General features: G+C 33.5%; 1 protein-coding gene across 2 annotated transcripts in view; it reads right to left on the bottom strand.

Moving 5' to 3' along the window:
- Positions 1-3285: 3285 nt before the first annotated feature.
- Positions 3286-26033, bottom strand: part of Tat (Tyrosine aminotransferase) — a 74321-nt gene continuing 51573 nt past the window's right edge. For both annotated transcript variants that reach the window (XM_078194475.1, XM_078194476.1), the window contains 7 exons: positions 24856-25047; positions 19394-19476; positions 12834-12903; positions 10928-11056; positions 7538-7621; positions 5328-5426; positions 3286-5253 (listed from right to left, as the gene is read on the bottom strand). In XM_078194475.1, the coding sequence (XP_078050601.1) occupies positions 5092-5253; positions 5328-5426; positions 7538-7621; positions 10928-11056; positions 12834-12903; positions 19394-19476; positions 24856-25047 (819 nt within the window). In that variant the 3' untranslated portion in view covers positions 3286-5091. The remainder of the gene's footprint in view (positions 5254-5327; positions 5427-7537; positions 7622-10927; positions 11057-12833; positions 12904-19393; positions 19477-24855; positions 25048-26033) is intronic.

Below are 26033 nucleotides of genomic sequence, written 5' to 3'. Positions count from 1 at the left end.
CAGCAAATGGTGACATCTGCTGAGCCTTGGCATCCTAGAAAGGTAAGTTCACATCAAACCTTTATTCGATGTTGAAATCGTACCACGGAACAAAACACAAATTTAAATTTAACGCAAAACTTGAAAAACGTGCATCAGAAATATTCCTGTCGATACAGAAATTGTACGGTGATGCCCGTTTAAGGTGATCAAACGTTTTCGCGTTGCATAAACGATTTATGAATTGTAAAGAATCGCTAGAATATGATACAACATATGAGAAAATTAATTTCATTTCGAAAACCGGAAAAGATAAAAAAACACGTAATTTTATTGCAAACGAGCGCAATGCATCACTGAAAATGATGGAAACGGCTATGAATACGAACTGAAAGACGATTGGGACCATTCTTCACGTCGTATCCACTCAATTATCAAGATCCAGACAGTTGGACACTATTGAACGACAACGCGCCATCTCAAAAGTGTGGTGGTCCGTCAATTTTTGGCCGGAAATCAAGTCTGCGTGCTCAATCATCCGTCATATTCACCTGATTTGGTCCCGCGAGACTTCTCTTTATTTCCGAAATTGAAATTGAACTTTTTGAAGCATTTGGATCTACCAAATAACTTCAATATAGAAATTGGAAGCAATACCATAAAATTAGCTGAATCATGTTTTTGAATCCATTTCGAACCGCTGTAACAAGTGTATTCAAGCAAGAAAAGATAATATTGAATGAAAAAAACACGAGTGTAGAGATTATTATTTGAAAATCCTACGAAGCGCCGCTGTAATATAAAATAAACTACACAAACGATGTGTTATATACCCAGCTGATTACTCATCTAGCTATTAGAATCACCTATTGTCTAATGCGTCATTTCCCTATCCGTCACACGTCCAAAATTCAAGCGGAACATAAATTAGTCAGCCCGCGGCCAAGGGCTAGTCATCTCCCCCTCCACTTTTTCAGTTTACGATAAGATATATAAAGGCCCCGAATAAAAACCCAGGAGTTCTTAGAACGGACCGTGTATTTTACGAATGTACCACGTTCAATCACCAAGAAGTTTTTCATAATTACTATCGTTTTGAGTCAACTCTAGAGAATAACTCATAATAAATATAGTTATTATTATTTTAACTGTTGTACATTCTTCACCCGAATCACAACAGATGTAGGATAATAATAACAGCAATAGTTTATTAACAATATCGTGCAACAACTTCCTGAGAGTTATAGCAACAATGGTGACATATGCGGCAACAACAACGACAATAACAACGACTATATTCAACAACAACAATTACGAGAGCTCACAAGTTTGCAGGATGACGGTTCACCTTCGATCTTACCCACCCTTCCCAGTCTTTTTCCTCATTATCTTACTATTCTCTCTCTCTCTCTCTCTCTCTCTCTCTCTCTCTCTCTCTCTCTCTCCTGCATACACTTTGTGTCTTATTCTTGCGCATTCTCTCTCTTTCTTTCCTTATTTCTCTTTCACTCACTCACGCTTTATCCTTCGTCCACGCAGGACTTCGAGGAATCTCAGCAATGATCCCAGGTCATTCGAAGCTACCCAAATACTCTCTAAATATCTGTCTCATTTATTCTGTATTTTACGACTCTCGCGCTAGATGAGTTTTTATGTATTTTGTTTGTATCGAGTTTTATTAAACCAGTCTTAAAAATTGATTGTTACACTATGGATGTCTCCTATTGAAATCCGTCCATCCTATACCAGGCTAGGAACGATTCGAACGCAACATACATGTGGCCTGGGCTACGCTTCCTGATAACCGCTGCAGCGTCTCGTTCCCCGCGTTGTTCCCATCGGTTCACAGCACCTCAGACCCGTACCGTAATAACTATTCGTGGCGCATTAGGACAACGCTCGTCTCAAGAAATTGCCATATAAACCATGAAGTACTATTGTTAATGCGCTTTTTTCTGGTCAGTGATATCTCATTCAGACCTATCTCATTGGTTACGCGATCATTTCGGCTCGACGATAAATGTGGAAAATAAATCGTGACAACAGTTTTTGATATAATCGTAAAAATTTTATTGAGGTATGAAAAAAAAGTTATTTTCGTCGACGATTAGACGTGCTTGATATATAACTAACATCCACGGGAAGGTCGCACGTAACTGTTCGCATCGCAAACGATACTGAAGAATCAATTAAGTTGATCAAAACATTGAGAATATTCGAAGTGCGAATTTTTTGTGAATCCGGTAACAAATTTTATTCCTCGTTTTAGATTTCTTTTCTAATCTAGAATAATTTATCCTTACTTCTTTCTCAATTCTATCATTGATGCTGGTATATTCTACGTATTAGGTAAATGAATTAATTCTTGCTGTTAACGAACACAGGTCAGTGATACTGCTATTTCTATATGGAGAAAAATTACTACCGAGGCGCGCGAGTACTGTTATTGCACTTTAATAATCAGCACGTAATATTTGTTCGCAGTGGATAGAACACAATTTCTATTCCATTAACGTTGTCGGGTTTCATACGAAAAAGGAGCACTTCCAAGAAGCATTACCTTTCTGCTTCCGCCTCAAGAAGTCTGCTGCTTAAGGCCATTGTCTTCTAGTGGAGGTTAAGCATTAAGATACGTTAGAAGCACTTGAATTTCTCCACACGCCGTATTTTTCAGATATTGCTCCTTCAAATTATCACTCGTTTCAGTTCATACAATACAATTTTTCTGACCAGCACTTCAATTTTTACAAGTATAACTAAAAATAGGTTGATGCCTGAATTATTTTGAAGGAACCCAAATTTTTCAGCAGAAAATCAGTGAGAATTTGAGCCGCTAATACTTGAAAAAATGGCGTTTTAGCCAACTATTAGCCTGTTATTGTTGAATATTTATGCTACTGTTCAAAAGATTGATGTTCCATATTATTTACTTCATTTTGCTTTGAAACACCTGTGTTCGAATAAACGAAAATTTGTTCTCCAACCTGATTGCAATATAACACTATTTGTGTGATTGTATAAAAAAATATTAAAAAAATTCAAGAATTTTTATAGCCGCTCTCATATGCTAATCTTTACCTTTCAATGTACATACTATTTGTCCTACTGTTTCACGAAGGGGTCACAAGTGAGCGACGTTTCATAGTCGGTACTCTTACCTTATAGCTACGCGCAAGCATGCGGCCGGTAAGCCACGCATGCTTCCGTTGTTTGTCACACGTATTTTACAATGCGTCGGTATTAGTTATTGAAACTTGACAAACATAGTACAAATTCGTTTTTGATTCTAATGTTCTTTATTGTCTCTCTAGAAGGGTTATTATATATAGCATAATATTAACAAACAAATACTTATAAAGTTTGTAAAGTTAATATAGTTTACAGGTTTAAAAATCTATAAGTTTATAAAGATAATAGATTTAAAAGTTAATGGAGATATTTATATAACGTGTCCAATATCGTATTTTGTTTTCAATGCCATCAAGTTAATATTTGAATAATATGCGCAATATGTATAAAATAATTATTTTTCAGACTAGTTTATGTAATGTTAAATACATTTTTATGTACTTCACATTGTATAGAATAGATATAATAATTCATTTATTTAACAACTCGTGTTCTCCGGGTTTCTAATGATACCTACATAAATGCATATTTGCCAAATCTATGCTCTATATGCGTACATCTTGCATTCAGTATACATATTCTTGCATATAGTCTGCATATTCTCTACATATCGTAAGTGCATAAACTTTCACAGTCTAGTTATTACCGATTGCTTCGCTTCAGCATAAGCCAACGTTACACCTACTTTGAACCACGTTTACGTTAATAAGGCCCAACCATGTGGCAATTGCGAGTTAGGATCAATGTAAAACAAATTAAACAAACACAACAGCTAATGTTGTTTACCTTCAATTATTTATTTGATATTTATAAAATATGTAAAATACTATATAACATTGAAAAAGAAAGATTCTTAATCTGAATTGTCGATATTGTCTCTTATCGCTTACATCATTCCTTTACTTAAAATTATACAGGGTGTCCCAAAAATGTCTAACAATCCGGAAATAGGAGATACATCAGGTCGTTTGAAGTAAATTTTTCCTTTGTAAAAATTTTCTCCAACGCATCGTTAACGAATTATTAGCGAAAAGTACTGACCAATGAGAGGCGAGTACCGCTGCCGCGAGGCGGTTTACCTAATGAGCGAAACTGGACTTCGTCCGCTCGTTGGCTCGGCCGCCTTGGGCCAACGAAGCTCACTTCTCATTGGTCAGTATTTTTCGATAATAGCTTGTTGACAATGCGTCGGAAAAAATGTTTGCAAAGGAAAAATTTCCTTCAAATGATCTGATGTATCACCTATTTCCGGATTGTTAGACATTATCGGAATACCTCGTATAGCAATGAAATACGCTTAACGTAAACAAGAAAAACGGGGAATTTGTGGCCATTCTTTCAGCCAATATGTGCAATTGTAAGATAAAATTGTATCTGAATAGAATAACAAATCATAATTATACAAAGGTCTAACTTAGTGTGAGAAAATATTGTAATATATTTTACAAGATCGTTCTATCTTGTCAAGAACTGGTTGTCGGACCAGTGAGGCTAATCTGCGCGAAATGAGGGAAATACAACTACCCCCATCATGTCGTAGACGTAAGCGCAGAAGCAAAGTAAATTGAGTGGTGGCTCTGCCACATGGAATAGGCTGTGGCGTGCATGATGGTGGATGACAGACATGTCATGATTGCAAATTTCAGGTTATGATCACGTATCATACCAATTATATCGAATAAATTGCATAAAATATTACTCATCCAAAATCAATTGAATTTTAATCTATTATATACGTTTTTGTTTTGTTTTAGGAGAGGGTAGCATAGCATTGTAGAATGTTATGGAAGGGAATAGGTTAAAATAGGGACGTATGTTGGCGAAAAAAGGGGATTCTCGCTACAATGTCGTAGAAGAGGAAGGCTAAGTGGGAGAAAAATCTTGATCTACCACACTGTGTCAAACCCTTATCACGTGCGTTCTTTTACAAGTCTTCGTTGTTAACATCGCAGAATCTTGTTAACATTGTAGGCGCATTTCGTATCAGTAAGGAATTTCTGTATCGGCCAAATTGTTCCTTCGCACAGCTTCGGCCGTTTTGTAATGATGTTTTTCGCAAAACTCCTGGATCCTGTGACAAGCCTCATCCAACATATCCATTGGTACCGTAATCACCAATCTCATGTAGGACGGATAATCGAAACACTGTGAAAAAAACACAGTCGAAAGCATGTAATTAGCGGCGAACATCGAGTGGATGCAGGATTTGAACGGCGTACCTGGCCCGGAAGGCAAAACACGGACTCCTCCATTAGTAGTCGTTGCACAAATTCCAGATCCGAATTAAATTCCGGAAAAGAGGGTAGATCTATGTAAACCTGGAAACCGATAGGATAATTTATAGCCGGTAAATTGCGACCGATCGGCCTTAACGGCACCGGTGTTCGCGAGCACGTATAAATCGCACTCAATACCCAGTTAATTATACAAACTTCTCAGTGAAAGAAATCACTTCTGATTGATTTATTTTACACTGATACGTTGATTCCGAAAAAATCATACAAAATCTTCTCGCTGACGCAGCTATGCTTCAATCTTATTTTCAATTTAAAGTGCAAATGATCAAATTGACCGCTAACTATAAACTCTTACAATCATCATTATTATATAGATATCAACAAATAGAAGTAATTTTTACAGGTATTTATATTATTTCTTGACAGCAACTATAACTGTTGTGAAAAAAATGTGATAAAAAATCGTTGGAAAACTTTCTTACTATCTTAATTCAAAAGTTTTAAATTATAGATAACAATCATATGTGATCGTAGTTATATTTTCATTACACACAATCATTATCCATGAGAATTTGTTAGAATTAGTTAAAAGAGTTTCGCTTAAAAAACTTTAGTTGCTTAGAACAGTTACCGTGCAGCAACATTTATTTCAGTTGCTTATAACAGTTCTGTGAGAGGAAAAGTCTATTTTGATCATTCATAATAGTTATAGATGAGAAAAATTGAATTCCGATCATGCATTGTATAAGCTTTCTCATAAAACCATGTCAATACTTCAAGAGACTAATATACACACTAAACCAAGTGAACATGCCTCATACCGAGTATATCACTTATTTTTTATTTATATAAATTTATTAACACGTTAAGCACCGCGTCAGTCACCGATGACTGACATCATAGGGTAGATATATACCAGCTTTCGTGCTTGTTCCAATTTCCGTGCATCCGGATTAAAAACGTATCAGACAAGAAAAGTGTTATATATAAATAAGTAACTGTCAGAATTATTCTGGAACAATAAAATCAACGTAATGGAACCCAAATGGAGTTATTAAAAAAATAATATTCGATTACCCGATATCGGAAAAAAGTACCTCAGGAACTGTTATGAAAATTTAATTAAGTCAAAAGGAATATGTTATCGATCGATTGAAAAATATGCAATTATCTTAAAAAGATATTAAAATGTCAACTACTATTTATATTAATCGGCTTTGGTCATTCCGTTATTGTATTAAAAAAGAATACAATAGTACAAGTATATAGATTAATTCAACAGCTACTATGTGATAGAAGCACTGTAGGAACAAAAATATTCTAAGTATTACGGTGAATGATTCCAAGAAGTATAAAGATTTAATAGGCGAAGTATGAGATATTAAAAAGAGAAAAAAAATTAAAAGACTTTTAGGATAAAAATTAATGGGTTAAAAAATATAGAAAATTAATTCTCTATTGGTATTACTATGACATTAATGAATTGAAACTTCGTTTCTATTCTCAAAAATAAAAGGAATAAAAATAAATGGAATGAATTCAAATGCCATTTACAAGTGATATTGGAGTGACCTTCCAAGTCGTAGAAGTAAAGTTTAAGTGCAACAGATAGGGATGAGATTTTCTAACCTATTATTTACACTGTTTCTAGAATGTGGTCAAAATTTCTTTTTTCGACTGCTAAATATTAGTATAGTCTCCTTAGAAATGATTGATGTCGCAATAAAAATATGGTTTCCGAGAAGACTACACCAACGTTTAACACTAATTTTAAACATAATTCGTAAACAAAAAGTAAATAAAAGGTCCAAAAAGACCATCTTTATCTGTTGAACAAAAAATTTTCTTTTTACAACTTCGAATGTTACTACGAAGTTGCTTATAAATAATGTTTTGAGTTTGTCTTTTCACTCTCTTTTGTTCTAGCGAAATAAAAATACAGAATTTCATTTAAAAAAATTAAAATAAACTTAGAATAACCTTGAAAAAATTAATAAAAAAATTTGTTCCTACGTTAACGCTTTCTATGTAAAGAAACATACAAAATATACCTCTTGTTTTTTTTTTATAAAGCACACTATTCGCTAGTTAATTTAAACGGCACTTATTAATGGACACCCTATACATCGTATTCTAACACAATCATTCTCCACATACATAATATGAATGTACGTATAATGTGCATATATTACCATCATATACATCGCTCCCGTTGGCATTATTGGTTTTAGTCCAGGAATTTTCACAATACAATCGTATGCCAGTTTTGAGTGATCCTGAAAAATATAAATTCAATCAAGTACTAATGTAAACAATTGTTTTTTAAACTTATATACATAACTTAATGTAGTTAGTGAATTGAAACTCTTCTAGCATTTGAAGTTTAATTGTGAGTGACTCATTTGTTATGTGCACTTGAAATATCCCCGTTGTTTATAATGCTACAAGAAAATGTCTCATGAAAAAATATTTCTTTTAATACAGTTGTAATTATAAAAAGGAGGAGTGGACCGACTTCATCTCTACTTTCATGATTTCAAAAAGTTACTTCTGATATCATCTACTAGGGGCTTTAGTGAAACTTTCATACTATCGGTGAGATTTTCTATTTTGGACATATATTCGGTAAATACTTGACTACATATGGTAACGCTACCGTAGTTGTACAACATCTAAAGAAATTTAATGTAGAAACGTAATTTACTGGAGAGCACCGATGTTTGATTAACACCTCTTGCGGGAATTCATGGAACTAAACTTTTAGCATCGCATAAGTTTTTGTTTAAAACCGTTTTTTTTTGTTAAAAAAAGAAGTTTTACGGAAAAACCGTAATCGGTCCATCTCTCTTTGTTACATCACTATTATAATGCAGATTTTTCCCTCGAGGTCACATTTTTTGATATTTCATGCTCATTCCCGGTTTTCTTAACAAAAATGGAAACAAGTGTAATGTAATCATATATAATCATGTTTAAAAGATTTTCCAAGGAGATATTCTTCAAAAAGTATAACGTATGACGTATGAAGATCATATTGGTATTTCTAATACTATAGAAAATGGACATTTTGTACGCTAATTTACGCCGACGTTATTCTCATGACTCGAAAGGGAGAAAATCATAGTTTTTTAAAAATATAAACTGTATAGTGTATGAAATGAATGAAATAAAATAAATTCAAATTTTCCTTGTGAAACAAAAAAATTTCTTTGGAAACATTGTCATTTCAGGGTTTAGGAGGAACGACGTTGTTTCATTTTTGATAGGACAACATCGAAATTGGGACACTTCGATTTCAGAGCAATTTGGATACTGTCTACAGAGTCGAATCGATTTGCTTTGCTTATACGTTCATGAGAGTGGAAAACCTTCAACCCTCGTTTATAGAGCTTACGAAGGTTACGCTTTCAAAGGCAGCAATTCCCACCTTCTATGCTATTTTCGAAGACTTCAAAAGTTTTGACATAAAATATATGACAGATCTGCTTTGATTTCAAAGGAAATATGTGCTTCATCGTTCTATCAATCTATATCTATTGGATAACTATTATTTTCATGAATTTTATTGTTTCTCCGCTTAGAACAATTTATCTCCGTTCTTCGATCCCTGCCGTAAGTCACAATAGGTATCTTTCCACGATTCTACGAATTATAAGTATGTACTGAGCAAAGAAAGGACGGTGGATTTAAAAAAAAACTTGTCCAAAAATTTACATTTATTGCGTACTTGATTTTATTCACGTTTGCACCATTATGCGACGCAACTGAAGCTGAAATCAATCCTTTATTAGAATTATCTCTGTTTGGTAAAAATTAGAATTTAATTTATTTAGAATTAAAAGACCAAGGATCAATTATTTTCTGTAATATACAAATGACGAATTTTCGTTATTTGGCTATTGGTGATTATTTGCGAAACGACGAATTTTCGTCACGCAGACGAAGATTTGTTAATATTATTTCCTAGATTATTATTTCCAATCTAAAGAATTTGAACCTTCACGGTCCAGATAAATTTCATTGCTACTGGATATACTTGGTTCATACGTCATTTGGAAAAAGTAAAAACTGGGAACGCCGTCAAATACAATGACGGACTAAAGTATTCTTATGTGTAGGTGCTAGAGGTGGCAACCGAGCCTCCTTAATGAGATCTCCTGTATCCAGTGGCGATAGAAACGAAAATCGGTTGAGACAATTCGTCCATCGATGAGACGGCCAAATAAGATAAGTTCTAGCAGCGAATTGAAGAGTGTAAGAGTGCGAGGGGCTGGAAAAGCAGTGTAATCGCTACCGAAAACCGTAACGAGTCACGCCGACGGAAGTACTGTCGCTACTATTGCGACATCTTAAATTTTCCGTGTAATAGGGTGTGTGTGGCCAACCTACTGTCCAAGGTCCGAGATGTAACGAAGGGCAGAACCGGTGGAAGATGGGAATGGTGAGTAGCTCCTGTTTACCTGTTACGGTTTTCTCAATCGAGGGGCTAGGTAGAGCGAATGGCGACACGTTTCCTGCTTGTTGTCGGTCTATCTCTTTCTCGCGGGTAACGTGGCGCTTCTCGCCTGTTATGGCGACTGCGTTCCACCGGAAACGACGGAAGGATTTGACATAGTGCAATTTTAGTGATCACGTTTGCATGTTTTTCCCCGGGAATTGCGTAGCGTCGAAGGATGCAATCGTGGTGCTCTCGTTATCGCGCCCGGAAGAGTCACCATAGCGTTTTCTATCTGTCGCGTAGGCGCGACGATTTTCGGAGGCAGAGTTCTCGAACAGTCAATTCTTTTCACGCCAAAGTATCGCGTGTTGCAAATATTCTTCACGTGACGAACAAGAATCATACGAAATTAGATAAGACAATTGTGCATCGCGAACCAACAAGCGTCGCAAGTTGTATGAAGGGCGATGGTATTGCCATGTGACCGACTCATTTAACGTAATAAATTGACGTGGATTATTAAAAGTCTAATTAGAGCCTAATTAGGCTCGTCAATATTGTGGCAAATCTGTGATTTATTTATTAACTAGTATATATCCGTCGTTCGGCTCTGCGAGTGTCCATGTGGATGACGGATATATCCGTCGTTCGGAGCGAAAGGGTTAATAGTCACCACCGTAGATCTTGGCCCCCTCCCATGTTAGACTCTCTTTGGAGGACCACCTTTTGTTTTACCTCAGATCGCTTGTAACTACGCTGATGATCGTATGATTAATCGTAACCTCGAATAGTTCCGACATGTGTGTTATTCACGCGCCCTAGACTCGTTCTCGCTAAAAGAAGTCTCATCATATTAAAATCCCATAATTGGTACAAAGCAATATATAAAATATCGCATTAACAAGGCAATACCTTGTAACATTAACTCTTTATCTACGATACATGTGCCCGCAATTGTACAATTTACATTAATAAAGTAAATTGTGTAAAGATAGTAATGTAGATATGGTAAAATTATGCAGAATTTAATAATTTTCTAAATGTCGACTATAGTCGGTGTTCGGACCACCAGGATTCAACTTACCGACGACTGGTGAAAAATATGTTAAATATTCATTATTAATTAAAAATATGAAATACTAACGTGTAAAATATGGATGATGTCGTCGTAGAAAGACTGCGGAGTGTTCTTCAAAATAGCAGGTAAAGCGCCCTGAATGAGCGTATTACTACCGATAATTCTCTGGCTGAGGCAGTGTAAAGCCTTCCGTATCTACGAAAAAATAAATTGTGTTTAATAAACCTTATGCGTATTGAAAATGGAAAATATTAATGAACTAACTATTTAAGTAATTTATAATAATATTTGCTAAATTACCTAAATTATTATTTTATTAATAAACTAGTTTTCCATCATATTCCATCATTCGATTGAAATTATCATTGCGTGCATCAAACTAAATGCAAGATATTAATATGCGACACAACGAATATTAATTTCTGATTAATTGTTAATTCATTAATATCTTCTCTTCTGTAAGTATAATTATATTAATTGTAAAATTGTAATTTCCATCAAGTTCTTCAATAAATAATATGAAATTGTTATATTATCGTACTTTACGTTATTAAATAAAATAGTTTTATGAAACTAGGAAATAATTGTTAAACACTAGCATTATTTTATAACTCAATTATTTTTGTACAATTTTTACTATCACAATATGCGCAATTTTATTTTTATTTATTTCGTTAAGATAACCTCGACTTTTTTTATGTAAAAAACATTTTTCGAGATACTTAAAAATATTGATATCTATTAGATGTAAATAGTATTTTGTAATACTGATCAAATAGTGCCTGAAATATTTTTTAGCACCACCACCAGAAATGCCAAAAAATAGTGACAAATATATATCTAACACCTTACATACATGTGTGTATAATAAACAACACATTCTTATGATATTTTAATGGTATAGCATACTTCTGTCTAAGTTTTGTGGTTACGTTTATATTATAACAATGTATGCATTTGCATGAACATCCGGTAAACATCATTTCTTTTCGTCGCTAGCCAAAATAGAGCTATAACTGTTACGAACAATCCAAGTAAATTTCCCTCGTAAATAACTATAATGGATGACCGATGTAGAATTCCCCTTATTAGCAACGATTATCAATAAAAATTTTTCAGTGGCTTATAACAGTTATTTGTAACTAAAACGGTTAAAAATCGAAAGTTTTTAAATTTTACTCTCACCTGAAATAATAAACAAATTTGGGCTATTTTTTCTACAAACACTTATCAAATGACTCTTGATTTTGATACCTAAAAAATGTTTATCTTCATATGAGTTTCATATGTAAATATATATATAAAACAGCTATTTTATAACATTTTATTATGATTAAAAGATTGGTCATAATAATAATTACTAATTTTATATCCCCATGCAATAGAATACCTACAGCTGCACGACTTTTTTTTCAAGAAGTGAAAGAAATACGTGTTTCGAAAATACGTCTGGAAAGAAAATATCTTTCCGAGAACTATCTTTCACAGAACATCAGAGTTCAATTTTGCATCATACATGTATCATAATGGTTCAGTAGAGTCCCTGCTAACCAGACTTTTTATTTATAAGACAAGTTATTTATATAAAAGTTAATATTAAATATGTCTATAATGTTTAATTCTGTATAATTTTGCGACACTCTATACGCAAATAAATCACGAGGTGAAGTTCCAGGACTTTACGCTTCGCATTTAGTGCTTCCTAATTCATTGTTTCCGATCATTTCTTCCTCAAGCTTCTTTTTTGTATCAGAATTAATCCTGCTGTATGGTTAAGAACGAGGCGAATGGTGCCAAGAAGCGAACTTTAATGACGGAATAAAGTTTAATCAACGGAATTTAATCCAATCGTGCAGAAGCACAAGCCTCGCGGGACACGGCCGCCCTCGTTATAGAAACAATACGAGCGAAGAAGCAATTATTTTCAAGCTGTTGCGTAGGCATGTATATAACTTGCCATTCTGTTACCCACCTCTTTCTCCAGAACGTTTTTACGATCATGGATGATTATCCAGCCCATACGCCAACCTGGTACTAAAAATCTGCAACATCGTCGGGATTGTTCGTTTACAATTCAATGAAACAGAAACACCATTGTAACGCGGCCGTTTCATGAGTGATACGATGATTGAACCACAGCTCGACGGGAAATCCATCAGAAAATGGAAAACGATTTAGCAGTTCGTTTAGTAGGATTTGTTAACAGGGCGGATAAAGTGTTCAAAACAATGTATGGAAAAGTGAATTTCTCGTGTATGTGATCCAGTCAGACAGAAATTGGGAATTAGTTGACAATTTAGTACGAGTCGAGCGTAGGCGGATTAATACATTTATATACTGAACTCCGTCAAGTGTTGTTTAATAAACACAGGATTTCATGCATTTATGATGCACCGGTAACTGCAGCAAGCGGTGAAACGAAAAACCCAAATCATGAAGGTGAAACTCGGGGAGGACCCCTCCCTTCCTGAATGTTTCTTCTCCATCCGACTTATTTCTTCTCATCACATACACAAAAAATACAATCAAAAATAGATAGAGCATATGAAAGTACAACAAATTATACCCATATCTTATTCAAGGTGTCCAAAAAGTCACCCTCAATCGAGAAATGAGGTGAGGCCTGAGGTGAATTCAAGTAACTTTTTTTAGCGCAAATGCAATCCGCGGCTTCGTTTACGAGTTATTAACGAAAAATAGTGACCAATGATAGGCGAGCTTCGCTGGATGGAGGCGATTAAACCAATCAGCGGACTGGGCTTCGTCCACTCGTTGACTCGGTCACTTTGCATCAGCCGCGCGCTAAGAAAAAAGTTGTTTCAGAACTCCGAGTGTGAGTGACTTTTCAGACCCTCTTTAATTCATTCAGAGAGATACTGTTATATAAAAATCAAATGTAAAGAAATGTTTATTCGAATATAGGGATTTAAACGGTTGGTATTCGTGTTTAATATACAAAGACAGTATCGTTACTAATTGTACCAGTGCATGGTACACGTTCGTCGTTTTCTTAATCGCATTTCTTTTGCAGTGAAAAGAACGCAAATTCAATTATTTGTTAATTGAATTCTGTGAAATTGTAGATGATATATGAAACTCAAGTTTTCATTTTACATACGAATAGGTAATAAAAGAACAACAAATAATAAAACACGAGAAGGCTTTAAGGTAAAAACAGTCGCAGGAAGAAAAGCAAAGTTAGCTAAGGAGAAAAGAAGGTGCAGCAAGAAATGATGGAGATACAAAAGAAAATTTTAAAAAATGTTATTTTACGGTTTAGGTTTTTATAATGTTAACGTAGTATAGTTTAAAGTATAATCTTATTGACAAGTATAAAAAAATGAAGGTGAAAATTTATTAATAGTTTAAATGCTCCCTGTATACATTAAAAGATAGAACAGTAAAAAACGTCTCTTGCACTCAACAGCGAATTCAAGTCGATGCTTGTAATTCAAAATATGTATGAATGTGTTGTTTGTGTGAGGGAAAAGCCCGTTTAAAAATAGCGAGATTGAACATGGAACAGGGGGACACGCTACGAGAACTTTATTACCTTATTCGCATTATATTTTACTCATATCAAATAAATATTTCAAAGTTTATTACAATTTCTCCAAAACATGAATTCATAGATCAGAACAATAGTATAATTATATAATATATACTTTCAAGTTGCAGTAAAATTCATGATAATCTGTAAGCATCTGAAAAGCAAAAAGAAGCTTTTCTAACGTAAGATTACATTATACCTACTTGTAAATGTAATTATTGGTGTAATGAAATTGTATGGGATGAAATCGTATTTTATTTTAACAGCTACGTATTACTTATATATACGATTAAATTTCGTTCTATTAAATTTTTGTTTAATATTTACAATTTAATGAAACATCTTCATCAAACGTTTTAATAAGTCATTGTATTGGTAAAATTGAGATAAAAATATAATTGAATATATAAAATGCTCTCTCCAAGAGTCCATACTGAGCTTCAAACCACGAGATAGTTTACTAGAATTGTAAAATACTATTAAATTTTCATGTGCACAATGTATTATATATCTACGTAGGGACTACCATATGGCATCCAACCGATGATATCATCTGAAGAAAGCTGAATCTATATGAAAAAGTAATTTCATTTATTTATATATTTAAATTGGTATGCAGCTAGTTACGTGGTTTACAAGGAGAACAGAGGGTTAAACCATGTTATTTTAGCATCAAACATTTTCCAATGGAACCAATAGCAACAGAATAAATTAAGCCGATCACGTTCAGTGGGTCATCTTGTATATTCAATTATACTGTATTTCCAACTGTAATAGACGTTCCTGTTTCATTAGATGATTATATGAGATATCTATTTTAGATGAGATGTCGTCCAGGAATAATATTAACCTTTTAAGTACTGCATGCACTAGTGGCTTCCATGGAATGCATCAATTTGAACGGCATGCCATTACAGTGATTGCCGTGAAGAAGGCAATTAACAAAATCTTTCGATATTACACGAAAATGTAAAACGAAATCATAAATTATTCATTATGAACTCTATTCCCACGTAATGTCGTAGTGGAAATTGTCGTGAACGGTTTGTGTGCCATCCACGGCCAGACGTCCCTAGGAGATAGAGTTGCGGACGAGGTTAATCCTTTGCACTCGAATAACGATTCTGAGGCGCCACTGAAATTGTTCAATCACGTTCCAAGATAATATTTATAGCAACAAAGTTTAGCGCACTTTGTTCCATAGAATGGAAATATTTTAAATTTACAGTTAAAATGACTTCGAGTGCAAAGGATTAATAATAAAATAAAATTAAATATAGCGTTAAAATTAAAGGAATATCTCTGTCATAGATATTTCTCTACCTCGTTGTGACTGTGTGATGTGGAACTGGTATGTTTGGTATCTCCTCTTTATAAAATTGTCAGAAACACTTGCTTCACTGTAAATATTAACACATTCGCAACCGCTGACGTGAATTAACGTCATTTTAAATTTTATTAAAGCAAGTATAGCAAGTATACAAATTATAAGAATCTTTTTATTTTAAACAACACATAATTGCAACATTAAAATTTTAAAACAAATTTTATCATATTTATATTAGCTTTATCAATACAAGTTTGCATCACCCAGCCTCAAAATTTCATTATTTTCGCCAGTACTCAGTATTATTATAGAAAGAAAAAAATCTGCCGGTCACGAATGTGTTAACGTGTTTGCCGTTGACAAATGGAATTGTGCTTTCTCTACTTTACTACTCCGCTTTTTCCACGCAATAAACATGGTAAGCATACTACTTTTGAATACATTATTTTTAAATTATTTGTTCGAAATCTTAATCATACATAAAATAGTTCTTATCCCCAGGAGCAAAAATGTTTTATAATAAGCATATTTTTCGTCTAACTATAGCAGCGGAATTGTCGAATCAATATGTTCAGAACGATTGAAATTAATTTATATCTGAACCAATTGGTATTGCTCGATATCACTGTTTACATTTCTTAAAGCATTATTGCTCGTATCCAAATTATTGTTCAAAGGCAAATTATATTGACGGCACGTTTCAAAATGAGACGATACGTAATAGGAAAATTTCATGATTCGTGAAGTACATTTGTAATTTATTTACTGCTGCAAAATTAACTGAACAAAAGAAAAATACACAAAATTTGTCGAAAATGTAGAACATATGTAAGATATTTGTCTTTTATGTAAAAATATTCAAAACCTATACATTACGAAGAATGCAATATTTGTATGAATCTCGAAAGTTTAATGACAATGACGATTTTCATTGGTGAAAGTTATTTTATTAGAATAATTTCGTAAAGCACAGTTGTTCATATATTCTGCAAATTAACTGTTTCACGTGTGATTACAGTAGTGACAACGATTTCTTACACTCTCCAAAGAAGACTATTTCTTCTTTACGTGCACAGGCTATTATTTCTACAATTTTCCTTTTTTGTCTAACATTCATTAACTTTTATTTAACAAGAACATAGAATTATAAAGCCTTACTTTTGAACATTTCTTCCAATATCATCATGTAAGAACTATAATATTACAAGCGAAAATTTTTTAAAGGAGAACGATAAAAAAAATGTTCACAAAATTTTAAACATCATATTTTTCAAGAGGTTTTCTGATAGGTTAATATTACGGTTTCGTGTTAGAAAATAAATATATTTAATGACTGTAAACAATATTTGATCTCGGATGCAATTGTTTCAGATAGTCTTTGAGTAAATTTCAAAATTAATCTTCCCTGAACGTACATGTAATATAATACGAAACGCCTGACCTGAAATGGAATGCAGTCAGAAACTAGAGTGTGGATATTCTGTAGACACACGAAATGTAGCTACATGCTTTTCAAGCCAAGTATCAGCATATGTTTGTTTTATTATACAAGATGAGTCGCGCAATTGGGGCGAGTTATATTTCGAGTTTGGTATCAAATGGAAAAGAGCTGTAAAAGAAAAAGTTGTTTCACATGATAGTGTTTAAATTTCTGCAACTTCATTCTTTTCATAAGTGCAGCGTTGCAAGTTTCAAAATGTAGAAGCGCATTTTTTTTTAACATTCGAACGGCGAACTCAGGGCCCATTGGGACCTAGAATAGAAAAATTCTAATCTTAATGTTAAGTTTCTGATATCTAATTTCAATTTTTGCATGTTTCAACAATGTCTATAGAAAAGCTAACGTATCTTGAAGAAACACCATAAAAAATATAATCATACAAGATGATCTTTTCTAAAAGTGATTATATTTTGTTACTAAAAGTTTGAAAACGTCATTGAAAGATACACAAATAAACCTTGCTAATTTGGCTACAGAAAGTATACTAGTTTCTTTGCCGAAACTTCCCTAACAAAGTTAAGAAAACACACATTTCATATTAAAATACCACCTCGACATGCTCTCCCGGATCTTCTACAGAAACAAATGGATTTCCCGCCTTGGTACAAGCGTAAAATAAATCACAAAATATTGATTTTGTTAACGTGGCAGCTTGATGTTTTTACACAGAATAATCTAAGAAATCGTTATGAATAAACAACAATATGTGATACAATTATAGAATAAAATACGTACATCTGCAGTTTCCAGATGCATTGTAACATTGAAAAAAAGAGTGATGTTGCAGAAGAAGACACCACCATACCAATCAACCTATTTCTCTACAGTTTTTTAATATCTATTGTCGAACTCGAAATATAACTCGCCCCAGTTTTGTGACATATCCTATCTACATGTTCATCGAACTGGAAAAATTCTAGACATTGATCGATATAAGTGACCTTAATTCTTACAATATCTTTCTACTGAATTACTTACAATAGAATAAAGTAAAACTCAGTCGAATATCCGTTTATTTTCACAAGAACTAGGACTTCAGCTTTTTCCATTTTTGGTAGAAGAGCGAACAAACAGACACTAGGGAACTTTAGAATCATGTTTCAAATTCAATTAAAGCTATTTTTGAACTAGAACTTTTAAAACAGCTCTCTCGGATGAGCAAGGAATGCAGGTAGCAAAAGAAGGCGTCATGAGTGCTGCAATAAGAATCGCAATGAACGAGAGATATTGTTGAAATTAGTGAAAACGACTATCATTTTCTCAACGTGTTCCAAATACCTTTGTGGCAAGCATAGTGTTAAAGCTTCATTATATTATAAAAATTTTTTATGCGATTGATATCGAAAAACAGATACAGTAAATTCTCTTATTATTTAACGATATAGTATAAATAAAAGTACCTCGAACAAGAAAATAATATTTATATCACTTTCTCGTGCATAGATACAAAATGACCCTCACTTAAGACCGACTTTAAACCTTGCAATACCTTTAGCACCCTAGGGTTGAAAACAATTTTGAGCACGTATTTCTAGCTTTTCTCATTTTTAGAGAATATAAATAAACCTCGTGGAAATTCGTTAATACATATTCGTTTGGTAATTTTTTACACCGCTATTCACAAAATACCGGCATTTTTTTACCTTATCTGTAAAAATGATATAGCCTTTATAAAAACAACGTAATTTCTAAAAATCATATATTTTTCAGCGGTGGTTACAATTATGCTATCTTTGATTAAAAATATCTCTATTTGGTAAAAATTAGAATTGAATTTATTTAGAATTAAAAGAACAAGAATCAACTAGTTTCTGTAATATATGTATTTATTTAGAATTAAAAGAACAAGAATCAACTAGTTTCTGTAATATATGTATAACTGTCGAATTTTTGTCATTTGGCTATTGGTGATTGTTTGCGAAAGAACGAATTTTTGTCATGCGGACGAATATGTGTTAACTTAGATCGTTAGTCACCAATGGTTGTCGTTAGATATTTGTTTCCTTCGCCATGACAAAATACAGTATTGATTCCACGGAACTTGGATAACTATGTGTACAAAATTGATCAATACTTGCTATACAAAGCTTGATGAAAGTATGTTGGTAAATATGTTTATATTGTGCTGATGCAACTTAGTCAATTGAATCTTACCTTTTTGTCAAACCACTGCAGGACAATATAGGAACTTCGCTTGACAACGACGCTAATGGGTGAAAACGCCGCCCAGGAAAAACCTGATAGAAGCAAAAGGGACATCAAGTAATTGGATTAGTCTAAAAATAAAAAACGTTTTAAATAAAGAATGCTTTCTACAAAACAAGCTATTTCATTCAGCTACCATTCTTAGCTAAGAATCATAGCCACATAAATGTCTCTTTGAATCATTATAATGCAAAGAATTCTTATTGCATGATGTATAAAGTATTAATATCTTCGAGATATTAACCTATCTTGGAGATAAGGAGCAAAATTAGAAGAATAGGTGAAGGAAAACAAGTGAGGTTAGCTTGAAATTATTTAGTAATTAGTCAAACGTATTGAAATATCAACTTTCAACAGGAATAGTTTTCTTCTACAGTAACTTTTTACAAGTTTCTCATAGGCATTGAAGGTTCCAATTACATACTGTGTAGCTAATGCAAAATATGTTCAACGTGCATTAAAAAATTTGCGCTGAATTGTAACCTTTCAAGTTTTGAGATAACTATTTATTTAATATCTTGTGGTAAACTCGTGATTATCGGCATACTCTTGGACAATATTTTATGTAAGAATACACAGTTGGCGACAACAAAATTAACATTGTCGCTCGTAATTCCAAAAACGTTGAATCATTTATCCAGACAAAATGAAAATTATTATGTATTCGTTTCAGAACGGTTATGTTTTCAAAGACTCTCCAAATATTCATGTTACGAGCACTGTTTAAAAAATGATTTCAGTTAGATTAATGTTACGAAATTATAAAGGATAACGTGTAAGTGATATAATGTTTTATCACTTACACGTGCTGATGTAGCTTACTATTGTACATCATTTACATAGCATTTAATGTAAGCCCGGAGGACATGATTGGATTAATAAACGAATTACTATTAGAGGAGAGTTGTGATTACCGTGCTACTTAAGCAAATTTAAAAAAAGTACGAAAATCTGGTAATCTTTATTTATAAAAGTAATTATAACTTTTATATTTGGTTGTTAATTAAAATTAATTAATTATATGTATTCATATTTTATATTTATTTATTTTTTAACTTTTATAATACCTAATTACACGGTTTAGAAAGTGTACTGCTGAAGGTGAAAAGTGGAATGTGCTTACTAATAGAATGATTTGAGTTTTATTTATATGTTTATTTATTAAAGAAATGAATACATAACAAAAATCAAATACATCGAGGACAATAATAATGTTTGGTGTATTTTTATACCCTTGCACATGCTTCCATGTACAGTGCTCGTACAATCTTCGTAGCATAAATTAATTAAAATATCGTGTTTTGACTCATTTTAATCGGAAAAATCTCAGCAAACCATTCATGCTACAATTACAAAGGTAAGACACAAATTGATTCAAATAAAATATTCTTTATTTCGCGTTAACTTATTGCCGAATATCAATTTTTGGGTTTTAATTACTCATAGAAGTATTACATTTCAAGAATATTCTGTGAAAGTTTTATTATAATCCTATAAAACTGTGTGTCGCATAATTATTTAAGGACTAGGACTGTAAGAATTCCTAAAATTTATAGTACAGACAAATATAATTTTTAAGAATTAAATATTTCCAGTTTCACATGTAAGTTAGTTTATTAAACCGAAAAAAATGGTAATAAATTTTTGCCGCAAAAACCGTTAAAGGTAGCGAGGGAAGTGCCAGTAGATCAGTGGAAAAAATGAATGTTTTAGGATTTGTGACATTTATCACGCAGAGAATTTTTTAATGAGAGAAACAAGTAATAATCGTGTGGGGCAAGGTTTGGGAGGTTAGGAGGATCAGGTAGAACGTCCCAATTAAACTGTAAGAGTTTCTGTCTCTAGGCCAACGCAACATGGCGGTCTTGCGTTATCACGATAAAAAACGACACCTCGTCGGTTCGCCAATTCCGCCCGTTTTTCGGCTACGGCGGCTTTCAATTCATTGAGTTGGTTGCAATATTTTGCAGAATCGATCGTTTTACCTTGCGGAAGGAGCTCGTAGTACACTACACCTTTCCAGTCCCATCAAATGCACAAAAGAATCTTCTTCGGATGAAGTCCAGGATCTATTTTCCTTGGACCAAGTGCGTTTTCGATGCACATTTTCTTATAAAATCAAAATCTCGTCTCCAGTTACAAGTTTTTTTAGAAAAAGATCTTTTTTCACATCGCTGAAGAAGCAAATCGCGCGTAGAAACGCGGTTCATAAGGTCGGTCTCCGTAAATTGGTTTGGAACCCAAAATTCATACCGATTCACATATCCCGTCTTGATTAAATGATTATGTACCGTTGTCCTCGAAATGCTAGTGGCTATTTCGCGCACACTATATTGCGGATTTTCATCGATCGTCCTCTCAAGGTCATACATATGGTGGCGCGGAAAGAACTTATGGGACACCCTAATAGTTTGTGATATATAGAATTGTCAATTTTCTTACAATTTCTGTAGCAATTTCGACACTTGTGAACGAAGGATTCTTTTTTCGATCGAGTATCTTTGTTTTTATAGTTTTGCTCATAAATGATCAAAACTTGCTCTTTGATCGCCTGTCACATTGACAAGAATCAATATTTCGAGAATCCATCGTTCAAGGACAGATAATTATCAAGTAAAGAAATATTCTTCAATGAAAACAAATTCAATTGTTAATAAAGAGTCTATCTTTCCAAATAAAGGGACATTGAAAATGATTAGAAAAATTTGAAAAAAAATTCTTAAAAAAACACTATCTTTTAAACGTCTGATTGACTATGATCCCTTAGATCAACACTCTCGGTCTAGTAAAAACAACACAAGTCTGACAATTCCATTCGAATCGTCTAGATTTAATTAAGAAACGTATAATGGAAGCAATTACAACAGACAATTTCCATCAATATTTAAGTACAACGAAGTTTCCAGATACCAGGACTAAGAGATCAGGACCTTGGTGCACTCTATAGCCGTGAATGCAAGCTTATGGACCTCTGTACTTCTTCAGTATAGGTTTAGTAGTTTGGGAGCCCGAGCTTAGACACTCCCCGATCCCGGAAACCAAGTCTGACTTCCTTCGAACCAGACATAGCACTACCTAATTCGGAATCTCTGACTTTCCTTAGTCCTCCAATTAGTTCTATTCGAAAAAGAAAGGTTAGGAGACGGATAGACAGAGACAAGATGGTGGAAGACAGAGAGGGGGGGAGAAGGAAAGGCAATAGCCACAAAGCACAGTTCGGTAAAATTTAATCGGAAATCTAGCTAATGATTAATTAAGACTTCAATTGTTTCTGGAATAATGACTAATAATAAGCCTGCGGATTCAGATTCATAATAAAAATTAACCTAAAAATTAAGTTAATTATAAGAAACGTAAGACAGATGACAATGTCTTTCTTCTTTGAAGAATTTGAATAAGTTGTAATTTAAATATTTTCAAATCCATTTTATAACTTTACAATTTCGTTTTAAACCTAATCATTCTTGCCAAAAAAATGCATAAAATCAACAGTCTACTAATAATTATAGAATATTAATTGCAGTTAGAACATGCAGTAATTAATGAGTAGCAATTATACATTAATAACGTGACTGACTAATAATTTCCCAGTCATTAATAATATCTGGAAACTTGATTAACTTGGCCATTAAACGTTAGTTAATGTAATAAAGGGTAACCAATAGTTATTAATCCGTATTGCAAAAAGTGACTAAAAGAAATATTATCCCTCGGAGGACGAATGAGAACATAATGAAGTTGGTGTTGGTAACTAGTCTTATCATTCGTGGATCAAAATAACCTCGCATTCGGGATATCAGAGTTAAGAATGTATGATAATTAACAATGTAGTAATACGTAGAAATTTGTGTAAATAACGATATCTACGTGTTGGTTTAAAATGAATATTTTTACCCGGATAAAATTAACAGAAAATGACATTTTTTTATGTGAACACGACAGAACATACGATTTTATTCAAACGTGAGTAAACAGAAATTATTCATATTACGTAGTACAACATAACTACAATGATATACTAGTATAAGTGAACGTATTAAGTAAACAAATCAGAATTCGCTTTCATAAGTACCCTAATTGAAAGGTTCTTGTCTAACAATTTAGACTATTTCGATAAATCTTGTCCGAAATTTTCCAGGCACAATACTAATGTAATTATTAATGCCTACTATCCAACAATTAGAGGGTTTTCCAATAGGGACGGGTCGATGTTGACAGCCTGTAGCGGCCATGTTGTTTTGAGTACGTCGATTAAATCTGTTGTTTACAATTCAGTCGGTTATGCCAAATCACCATGGCAAGTTACACGATTGAGAAGCTCGCCCAAATGATCAAATTGTATTATCAAAATGAGTGTTCGTTAGTGAAAACGTTGCGCGCGTTGCGCCCATTTTATGGTAGACGCGGTGGCCCTTCAAAGACGTCCCTCCATCGTTTGGTGGGCAAATTCTAGACGACCGATTCGGTAAACGATCAGCCAACACTCGTACGTCAACGGAAAGCCAGATCGGTCGAGAACATCGCCGCTGTCCGTGAAAGCGTGCAGGAGAACCCGAGGGAGGCAATTTCTCGCCGTGCACAAGAACTTGGTCTTTCGCAGTCTTCAACTTGGCGAATTTTGCGTCTGGACATGGGCCTACACCTGTACAGGATCCATCTGACCCAGGAGCTCAAAGTTAATAAAAACAGACAACGCCCTTTGTTCGCTGACTGGAATTGATCACCAAGATCGTGCGATTTGACCCCTCTAGACTTCTTCTTGTGGGGTTTTCTGAACTCGCAGGTCTGAACCAGTAAGCCACAATCGACTGACGCTCCCAAAATCAACATAGCCCAGACCATCGCTCAAATTCAGCCGGAGCTATGCGGCAAAGTCATTGATAATTGGACCTCTCGGATACGTGCCACCGTGCAAAGTCGCTAGGGACATTTGAACGATGTCATATTATATATATAATGGCATACAAAGGCATTTCAAATAAAAAAGAAAATTCGTTAATACCTCATACACAGCCCATTTTATTCTATTTCAAAATCGACCCGCCCTTACTGGAAAACCCTATATAAACAATTACCACGAATCATCGTTAATGACTCGATAATTGTAACTGAGAATTGATATGTAATTGTAACTAATGAAATCGTCTTTGTCAAACAGAACTGATGAAAGTAATTACTTTTAATAAAACATTTGTAAATAATGACTAATTTAAATCCAATCAATGATTAACCATAATTTTAATCATGATAAAATTGTATCGTAAAATGTCGAACTTTATCACAAAGTAACAGAATTATTAGTTAGGAAGCAACCGCAGTTTGAATAAATCAGTTTACACGAGATTGCATATGCGTTAGTTTTCATGAAATTATTTGTTAGATATTATAACAGATAATTATTGAGCACGTACCATGTATTCGTAAATTTCATCGGCTATAATTGGGACATAGTAACGGGCGGCCACGTCGAGAATGTCGAGTATATGATCCCTGCTGAACACGGATCCGCACGGATTGGAAGGATTGTTTATAATGATGGCTGCTGTCGATTCGTCAATTTGCGATTCCAAGTCATCTAGGTCAATCTCCCAGTTAAGCTCAGGCTGCAAATTAATAATCAACTTATTAACAAACTCGTAATTATTTTATCGCCGTATTTGCAGGCGACGAATATAATATATAATATTTTACGTTTCACATGCAGGCTGAGTTAGTATCTGCATCTAGGACAATGAAATATCTCAGCTGACCTACATTTCGCGCGAAAGAGGCTAATGCAATATAACAATAAGACGAACTTTTCATTCCCATACCAATGTTTCAACGCTTTTTTTTTAGACAAAATAACATGTTTTCAGATTTAATAATTGAAATAAAGCAAAGATGAGGGTATTTTTATATAATTAAAATCAGCGTACGAAGCTGATATTTTATAGTTTATAGATCTAGATGATTCTTTGCCACATATTAGTAAGCGTACAAGAATAACACATTATTAAACTTATTGCAAATATGTAATCGTTGCTACCTAAACATTTATGGAAACTGACTCGTACATAATATTACACAGTATTTGAACATTTTTACAGAATATATCATTGTGTACATTTCGTCAGTATGCTTAATTAATAATACACGTATAATTAAGACAAAACAATTTGAATTGGTGCACACAAATTTAGAAAACATACAATAAACACTAATTTATTGCGAAACATTTTTTTCATTAATTTAAAAATAATCTTAAGTAAAGTAAGTAATTTCGGTTAAGCTTCCTTTATTTTAATCACTTTTAGTAGACGAGACGGAATATTTAAGGCAAGTTTTCTTAAAACTTCTCGTTTCTCGGTCATTAATTCTGAAGCTACATTATGGATAGAATTCCAAAGGTCTTCTATGCTGTGGTAGTTAAAAATAAAAGATACTTAATCTTAATTATCAAACTAAACGAACTGTACCTCAGAAAGAAATATTGTAATAAATTAGCCTTTATTACGAGTTTCCGAAACTTTCATGCAGTGTATTCAAATTGTTTTCTTTATCTTGTGTACTTTCAAAAAATTGTGTCGAACGCTATGAAATTCTAGCA

This window comes from Augochlora pura, chromosome 11 (genome assembly GCF_028453695.1).
Source record: "Augochlora pura isolate Apur16 chromosome 11, APUR_v2.2.1, whole genome shotgun sequence".
NCBI lineage: Eukaryota > Metazoa > Arthropoda > Insecta > Hymenoptera > Halictidae > Augochlora > Augochlora pura.
This window is presented reverse-complemented; position numbering and strand designations above follow the sequence as displayed.